At 42.2% G+C, this 9652-nt stretch overlaps 1 protein-coding gene across 1 annotated transcript in view; it reads right to left on the reverse strand.

Annotated features, from left to right (window-relative positions):
- The window catches only part of galnt18b (UDP-N-acetyl-alpha-D-galactosamine:polypeptide N-acetylgalactosaminyltransferase 18b), an 80176-nt gene extending 71107 nt beyond the window's left edge, over positions 1 to 9069 (reverse strand). Inside the window, exon 1 of the mRNA XM_084356253.1 lies at positions 8196 to 9069. Coding sequence (XP_084212379.1) covers positions 8196 to 8433 — 238 coding nt within the window. The 5' untranslated portion in view covers positions 8434 to 9069. The remainder of the gene's footprint in view (positions 1 to 8195) is intronic.
- Between the last annotated feature and the right edge of the window lie 583 nt (positions 9070 to 9652).

Consider the following 9652-nt stretch of genomic DNA (forward strand, 5'->3'; position numbering starts at 1 on the left):
TGGTTGATGAAGGCAGATCTAAGCAGCTGGCAGCTGGGTGATGTTGTGTGAACACAAACAGCCAGACAGACACCAAACGCACCAGCAGCAGCACAGACCACGGCCTTGCTTCCCCAAAGGTAGATTTCGGCGAAGACTATTGTAAAAGAAATTGTATGAACCTTCTCGAGTGTTTCCCATAAACAGTGCCTATGGGAAACACTTGAAGAAACGCCTGAAAGAAACTCTTAGAAATGACCGTAGATCAGTCCTACCCACTCATAGGAAAGCATTTTAAGAAACTCCAGAAGCTCTAGGAGTAACCAAGAACTATTTATTGTTTTGTTAATTTTAAAATATACACTTTTTTCATGAACACTTTTGTTCTTTGTTCAGCAACATTTGATGTAGGTGGGTTGATAGGTCTTATTTAATGCAAAGATGTGAATAAATTGATAAAATAACTGATTTTGTGGGAGTAGCCGTTGCTCAGATGCTCAGGCGACCAGAGTCGGGTGCAGAGCCAGACTTTCTGGAGGAATAAACACCCAGAATCACATCAGATTCTGCTCTTCTATGGAGCCATTTATTGACAGGAGAGTGCAGAGATTCATTTTTAACTTTTAGGAATAAAAAGTGGATTTATCTTCACTCCTGTGTATCAACCTGACTGTAGCAGCGATCCACATTGTTTACTGTAATGTTGACTGCAGCTTACTGGAGCTGGAGGGGAAATATGTGTATATAATAACATCAATTTTTCCGACAGCTGCTTCCTTTACTGAAGCTCCAGCATGAAAATGCTGCATCTCAGAGGTGTAAAGCTGTTACAGAGCAGAATGGTAAAATCAGGACAAAAGAACGGATACGGTACATATGGTGGATATTTACAAAAAAAGGAATGGTAAATATTTTTGGAAATATACTTATTCTCTTTCTTGCAGAGAGTTAGATGACAAGATTAATACCAGGGGTAAATATGAAGCCAAAGCCAGCAACGGGTTAGCTTAGCTTAGCACTAAGACTGGACAACTAGCCTGGCTCTGTCCAAACTAAATCTGTCTACCAGCCATAAGCTCACTAATTAATACATTATCACTTTGAGGAGACAGGGTTAGAGAGTTGAGCATTTCCCAAGTTAATGATCCAGATGTTTTCCTCAGAGGCGGGAAGAACAAACCAGGCATGAAAGAGGACTCTAATGGGATGCTCGTGTTGCTCTGTGTCTGCTGAGACCAGGCAGTTATGTATTAAATTTGAGATTTTCTAAACTATTTTTCTCCAACTGGTCAGAAATTGAATGCAGCTGTAAGTTTTTCCTGAGGATATTCATAGTGTTTCTCTAACCGACCCCGAGCTCTGAAGTTCATATGAATACGTCAGTGTTTATCAAAGCTCGCAGATGAATGGCTTGTGGTTGACAAAATGCAAATCTCACACAGTCACAGCTAAACCAGATTTCAGTCTGACTTACAAGGGGCTCTTATTATATTTTCTTGTGGCTGCTGAAAGTCAGTGGGGAAAAACTACAGTGCGAACATTTGCAATAGTGAACTGATCTATTTAGTAGAAAATGTCAGGGGATGACTCTTCATCGACACCCTTGTAAAAGGCTTTTACACGTCTAATTTATTGCCTTCTTGATTGTTTTGCCCTCTGGAGTCAAAATAATTAATTGTTTTCATTACCAAATATTCTCCAGTGCATTCATATCCCTGTTTTTCAATAATTTCTCGATTTATTGAAATTACCACCAAGAATATGGGTGTTATTCTGTTTTATATCTTGCACTCCTCACCCCACACACTCTCTCTCACAGCATCTGTGTCCCTGCCTAGAGGCTGCAAACTGCGAGTGCTGACAGATGAATCAGACTCGTAATAAATCTACAGCAGAATGTTTATAGAGACCTCGGTCACAATAATTTAATATTTATCAATTATGAAGAACAGTAAAGCCTCTTCTGTTTTCTATTTACGGCCTGCGAAGCATCATCACTGTACCTTGAAGAATTCACAACAACCTTTAAGAGGGTTGGGCTATTAAAAGCATAAAACTGTCTCTTAATGTGCCCGGTGTCCTACGTGGCTGCTTACTGAATAGGTCACGAAATTCTGCCAACCTAGCAGGATTAAAATATTCCCTTAACAAATATTTTTTTAATCACATCATTGTTTGACAGTCAAGATAAATCAGCCAGTTAATAAAAACCAATAACAGCTTGTCACGGATTTAGAAACTCATTTTGTCCACTGGAGAATTTCTCTCGACTGTAAATGCCAAACTCAGTCGACACCTTACAATTAAGGTAAAATTAAAGTCATTTCCTTCTGGCTCAGCTGTACCAATTTTCCAAGTTTTCGTATTACTGCAATGATTGCATTTGTGCTTATTAACTTGCAATCCTCTTCCTCTGTGACTTTACCAACACATTTCAGCGTATCTTGCCGTGTTACCACCACCTGTTGATCCGTGGAATAGTGTGAAACCACTGTCAGGAATGTGTGTCGCGTCACGCAGAGATCAAAAAAAGTGAACCCAGTTCATCAAAACCAGCTCCTTAGCTCTACTAGAAGTCAAAATGTCATCAGGGAACCTTCAAGATTGTACATGCAGAACAGTGTAAGTATTGTTACTGAGAGCATGCATATTAGCCTAGTGAACATTTAGCTGACATAGTTCCTCAAATAAAACCAGGGTCTTAAATAATTTCTTGGGTGTGGTCAAAACAAACAAATAAAGGCCGGTTACAAATACAGGCTGGGGGAAAAAAACAAGGGTCGAGAAGCTCCTGGTCTTTGTCATATAATCTGAATGTATGTGTAACGCAGTTTTCAACTCTACATTAATTTAGTCAACAACATAATCCTGCTATTTTTAACACTTTTTTTTTCTGGATTACTCATATTTTAATGTCTCAGCCAAACTGTATTTTGTAGTAACATACAAGTGACATATGATGGCAGTGGCTACGTTTGACGTCCCTTATGAGAACCTGAGAAGTCAGAAAACAGGGCAGCTTTGTATTTAAATATGCCCAGATGTAGGCCTACTTTTATTATGAACGATCATATATTTTATTAGGGGGCAGTGCACAACCACAGATACTGTACTAACTATTAACTAACTAGTTTTCATAGTCTCAATATTTTTTGAAGACTACTGCCATCATCCTTTCCTGCCAGTTCTAACCTGTCCTGTCACTTCCGCCGTCACTCTGCACTAAGCAGCCGTCCTCAGCTGTTCCAGCTGTTCCCCAGTCACCTGCTCGTCACCTGCCAGCACACCTGCGCCTCATCTGCCTTAATCAGCCAATCAGTTTATGCCCACTTACAGGAGTCCTCTGACTGTTTTATGCCACAGTGGAAGTGTTACCCAATCAATCAACAACAAGGGAAGGACATCCCGAATTTCTTTTTGGGGTAAATATTCCCTGTCAACAAAAAACATTGAATATTTTTACATAATACTTACATAGCAGTCATTATCTGTTTCATTTAACAAACTTAGAAAGCATTTAATTGGCACCTATAAATAAATCTACCACTATGCTGCATCTGTCAGAAAAAAATCATTTAAAAAAAAACAAAAAACGAAAACAGCCAAATTAAAATGGGAAATTAAAAACGGGAAGCAAATATTGAAGGTCTCTGGATATGAAGCCCACAGATTTGAGTCAGCAGTGGAGTATGCAGTGCAGTTTGAGTCAATATATGGTAATTATGCCTGGATCACTTTGCATTTAATATATTTTAAAACCTTTATGACACCCATTTAGACATATCATATCTAATAACATTAAAAATGAGAAAAACTGTGTATTCATCTAGCAAGAAACAAGGCTGCCTTCTTCTAAAACTGAACGAAAAGAGTGTTTTAACTGCTTTTCTCCCAACGGCCAGAGCAATTTAAAGCCCCTGGAAGTATGTGTAATTGTAACTTGTACTCTCTGGAACTGCATACCATAACCTGCAAGCACAAACATGCGCACACACACACACACACACACACACAGACACACACGCATGCACACTCATTTATTCTACTCCTGCGCTCATTGTCGCTCTGGAGTATCACATCAGATAAATATCCAAATATAACTGTCCTCTGAGCATCAACGTAAACGCTGATTTACTGAGCTGCTCAATTGACTTGACGGGTGGATTTGCTTGAAGCCATCTTTGGGAGTTGTCGCTATCATTTGCAGCGAAATCAGCGCCGCGTTAATGACGAGCTCTCGCAGGCCTCATGGCCGTGCAGGCAGACTACATTCTGGTTATACGCGTCCTCAGAGGTCAGAGCAAGCCAGGAAACAAGCTGCCTATTCATGAACAACATCCTATTAAAGCAGGGCCTCTACTGAAACTGCATGTCTATCATACCGTACATTCATGCACATACTGTTAGCTCCTACTGTAGGTTTTGTTTTCTAATGATGTAAATCCTGCACTGACCATATCATTATCAACATAATTATTAAAGCAACATTATGTAACTTTTTTTCACCTTAAAATATCAGCTTCAGAATCATGTTGATGGTACAGTGTCATGTAACAGGGTGAATGGTGTCTCTGTCACTTGTTTCTGCACTATGTAACTTCAGTGAGAGGGGAGGATCACAGCGTTAACTTACATGCATCTTCCCTTCAACATAAGAGTTTTCAACTCATAACATTGTCATGATGTGATGAGATTTGTTTGTAGTTAGCACCTACCTGACGTCTGACTAATTGTTACAGACCTGGGATCGGTATTTACGACAGCGGTGTTGCACTCAGAGTATTAGGGGGTCCAAGTTAATTGTTTCAGTACTCTTTCAAGCAAACAAGCCAAAGAAATGTCTCTCTGACAAGTATAGGAGGTAATGAATAAAGTGATGAAATAAATAAAATCAGTTTATGGACTGTTAGTCAGACAGAAAAAAACAAGCAAACGAAATGAAATTGTGCATTGTTCCCTCCGTCTTTTGACATTTAAAAGACTCAAGGATTAATCAGGAAAATAATGAAAACAATGGCTATTTGCGTCTGTATTCACTTCTATACTGCCTCATTTATCCCTGCAAGAGTAATTGTATGCAACAACTCGTCCCCCAGGGCAACAAATAAACACAAAATGAATGGAAGTAGAAGAAGATAAACAGTGTTTAGCAGAAAAAAACATGAATATTTTTCTGTTAGTCTTCTGATGTGTACATTGATAAAGAACTAGGCTATATATGTCCAAATGTATACATATGTACAGAACAGCTGTGCAAAAGCACCTCAATCACAGTATATGTACCAAGTGTGCAGACAGAAAGTACTTAAAATAATCATTTTCATGTCACATCACAAGCAGTTATAGTCTACAGTCCTGACACGTCCTCTGTGTTGGTATCACGAGGCAAAGAAAGCAGCAAAGAGCCCTCATAGTGGGCATGTGTGAACCTGTCCAGTCCAACTTTCCAATAAATTCTCCTCGGCTGACTGTACTTTAATACAAGACAGAGTTCAGCCAGTTTGTGTGCTGTTGCCACGTCGCTTTGTCCTGGTAACAGGCCACTTAACTTCATCACATAGTTGGAGCGGTGGAATATTTCTGTCTCCTCCCCGAGTGGGAAGCTGACACCAGAGACATCTCCTCTGACCGTCCACAGTGACTCAGCTGCAGTAAATGTTTCATTCTCACATGCACTAATGCTCTGTGCTGTGGGAGCTCAGACTGTTCTTGCACTGCACTAAAACTAAGTGCATGTGGCTGTGTGGATAGTGCGCCAGGATCCTTTTAAGTGTGCGAGTCACAGTGCTGCACTGAAGAATGCAGGAATCAGAACGTATACAATTTCTGCATTGTTCAAAGATATAGGAAGAAACTGTATTTTTAGAGAAGTCAAAAGTTCACTAATGACTCTGACTCTGCCCGGAGCTCACTGACTGTTGACGCCGTCGGCCACTTACAGTCTCGGATTATGGGTTTATATCTGCAGCGGATGCATTCAGGGCAATTATCAAGGAAATACAGACAATATGACTTGCATTTAAAGAGAGAGGTCATTTTGTTAGAGCAGATTTTGTTGTTGCATTTCACATCCGCAGCCTCCTCCAGCATGAGCCCCAACAGATTCTGTTGTCAACGACGACGCTGTGCTCCCAAAGTCTAAAAATGACGAGCATGGAGAGCCGCTGTCGCCACATCTCTGCTTTTTTTTTTTTTTTACAGTCGGAGGTCTGGAAACAGGTCCACACATCTAAAAGAGTGAGCAATGACCAATGATGGTGCAGGCTGACTGTGCATGAGATCATGACAGAACGAGTACAAAAAAGTGATTTTTATTCTATCACTAATTACAGAACGACTGTCCCAGTTTTAAACGAGGTATAAAAAGACCACGAGCCGCGGCTAGTTTTTGAAGGATGAGTCGACGATTCTGTTTCCGTGGAAGAGTTAGATGAGACGGTTGATGCCACGCTCATGTAAATGTGACACTACGATCGGTTAGCCTAGCCTAGCAGAAACAGGTGGAAGCGAGTAAAGGAAACTGTATAACTGACCTCTTTACACATTCAGACTTTTTTTTTTAACCTTTAGAGCCGGGCTAGCTGTTTTCCTCTTATTCCAGTCTTTTCTGTCAAGCGACCATAGCTCAATATATATAGAAACTAAACTAAATCTCATTTAACTGATATATAAGTCGCTTGAAATAAAGCATACAAAGCTCTTGTGATTTGCCATTAACTGTATAAGCTTTATACATGATTAAACTTCTCCGTAGTTATCTTTAATTTGAGATGAAGGCTTGCTAAAGTGGAAAAAATCACTATAAGTGTTCCCGAAACACTGCTGTTTTTATAGAACCAATCTAGCATGGATTACCTTCTTCTGTCAGAGTAACAGAAATAGTTGGGGCATGTACTCCGGAGGTAAGTCACTGGGGGCACCTGAACAAAGCTCCGCCCAGCAGACATCTATGGGTGCCAAGCTGAAATGGAGACCTGCCTCCAGGAGGAATGTTTACCCAAGCTTAGCACGGAGCCTTTATTGCTCACAGCAGCATAAGCAGATCTCTGTCTGCATTTCTCTCACTCGTGCGCCAGCTTCTGTGCCATTTCAGATTGGGACCTGCCCAATATGAGCCCCCCTGTGATGACAAGAATAGCTCCTTTTAAAGACGCAGAGATGGAGAGAAATTAACTATGTGTGATCAAGTGTAAAGTAACTGCACACCGGCAGTGGACGAAAGGCTTGGAGGAATTTGAGGAAAAGGATTCCAGACATTCCTCAAAGAAAAGAAGGAGCCCGAGTCAAATAATGTATACGGAGCGGAGAATTGAACAGTTTCATAATTATTCCCGATTAACTTCGATAAAATGAGAAGAAGCCAGAGGATGAATGGACGGTCAGTGTCAGACATACACCAGCACGGAAAATGAATGTTGTATTTTAATGTGGATTTCCTTCTACTGCCAGCACTAAACACTGCATGGCTTTCAGTGGGGATGCATACTGTTGTGTCACACTGGGTTTTCAGGTGGAGTGCAGTTCAAGGTATGAGGAGCTCCATTTTAAAGAGTGTGCAACATTCAACATTCATATTAACAGTTAATAAAAGGCACATGCATGTATTTAACAGTGATGAAGGTGCACTGTGTAGTTTTATAAACAAGCTCTCTTTGTTTTCATGACTGAATAAACTGAATAAACAAACTGACCTTAAAAGGACAACACAGTTTCACACCTTTTGACTTTGTTTAAATGTGGCGGACCCCGCCACCTTTCTAGCTTCAAACAGTGTTCTGGGACCTTATTTTCCTCTGAGAACAGCTTGTTTACTCAGTAATGGAAAAACAAAAATCTGTATTTCTGAGTTTGTATTATTACCTCATCGATTCTGTAAATATTAAAAGTCTGAGTTTGGATTTCTTCTTGTACACTGTTTATTGCGATGTTATGAGGCTTTGGGCATTTTGATATCCATTTAAGGCAGAATAATAACGAGATTTATCTTGCAAGCGTCTTCAAATGACTAATTATGTTGCTCTTGTAGTGTCACTCTACATTAAGTGAGGTTACAGCCTCCCTGCGCCTTTTGTCCTCTATCCCATCCTCCAAATAACCTGAGCTCTAACAGACGCAAACCAAGTTCCTTCTGTACCAGACAACACGAACACACCTTGCTGCGAGATAAAAAAGTACAACTTCCTCTCCCCGCAGGTGAAGTGATGGAGCTTTGTTACCTTGTATGTGCTGGTTGACCACATTCTCCAGCCGATCGAGCCTCTCCATGATCCGGACGGTGTCCCCTCTCTTGTCACCCTCCAACTTTCTCTCCGCTAAAGGCATCGGCACTTTGATGTAAATGTTGGCGATGTAATTGGTAACCCATCCGACATAGAGCAGGCAAACAATGTTGGTCATGCCGCTCAGGATCACGCATGTGGACACCAAAGTTTTGGTTCTCCTGGTGCAAGCCATGCCGACATCCCTCCATACAGCCTGCAGTATCCCGTCAAACCGGAGCACGGGGCGACAGACGCCCGCAAAAAGCCTGGAACAATGAAGTTATTCCCGGGGACTGTGGTATCCGAGGCGCGGGGCGTTCACTTGAAAAGTGGCGAGCGGGCGTTTTTTTTTGGGGCGCGATGCTGAAAGGCGGGTTAACGTGAAATATCTACAGGTGAAGGTTCCCTCTGTCGCTCCATGCTGAACCTCCGGCGGCTCCAGTTGCATTTGAGGATCGAGGAAACAGGAGAGACAGCGAGCATCCCGCTGCAGCCAATAGGAGGGATGGTGAGGACTGACAGCCGCCCCTGCTGCACGCGTCCCCGCAGCGCACCGACTCACTGCGCGAGTGGATCTGACCGCAAAGTGTTACAACCTATTTCTGTCCACGCAGTTTTGCGCCAAGCAGACCTCACATCGCGCATCTGATGCGTGATCTCTTTCCCCCCCTCGAGCGGTGAGACACGTCCAGCCGGATCTCTCACTTTTTGGAGTTGCTGCGTTCAGATGTCTCCAAACGGACGCGGAGGCGCAGATTCGTCCCGCTGCAGTTCTGGATCGAGCCACGAGATAGAGACAGCGCGTCTCCACGGGAAATCAAGGTGTGGTGGGGGTCATGTTATAAGGCTGGCTCCGGTCCAGCTCACCATGAGAGACACACACACATGCGCACGCGCGCACGCACGCACGCACACATACATATGCACACACGCAGGATGCAGAGATGAGAGGCTGCTGCTGCAATTAGACCTGTTAGACAGATAGCAGGCAGAGTAATTACGGCTCAGAGGGACATACTGCAGATAAAGTGAACGTGAAGACATACAGCAGTGGTGAGGAACAGTATGAGTCATTTTCCTACAAAACTGTCAATTTCAGTGTTGATCATGATCACTTCAAAGTCTGTAGTTTGGGGGCATGCTTGCGCTGTGTAAGTCCTTTTTTTGTGGCATGATGTGATTATTGGATTTCTTGTTTCTGGCACTTTGATGCTGAGAAGGAGAAAGGAGGCTCATGAGCAAAGCTTAAAATGTAGGCATGGTAAAGATGTTCACTCGCCATGCACCACTTCTCATACGTGCAGGAGTGTAAACCTCTCGGTGCAGCAGAGTGTCTTGGTTTCATGTCTGACAGCTCTCTCTTTATAATGTTTTCAGTGTATCTGAAGCTGGATGAGCTGTCATCCCTGCTA

The sequence above is a fragment of the Pagrus pagrus genome (assembly GCF_965226575.1).
Source record: "Pagrus pagrus genome assembly, chromosome: 1".
NCBI lineage: Eukaryota > Metazoa > Chordata > Actinopteri > Spariformes > Sparidae > Pagrus > Pagrus pagrus.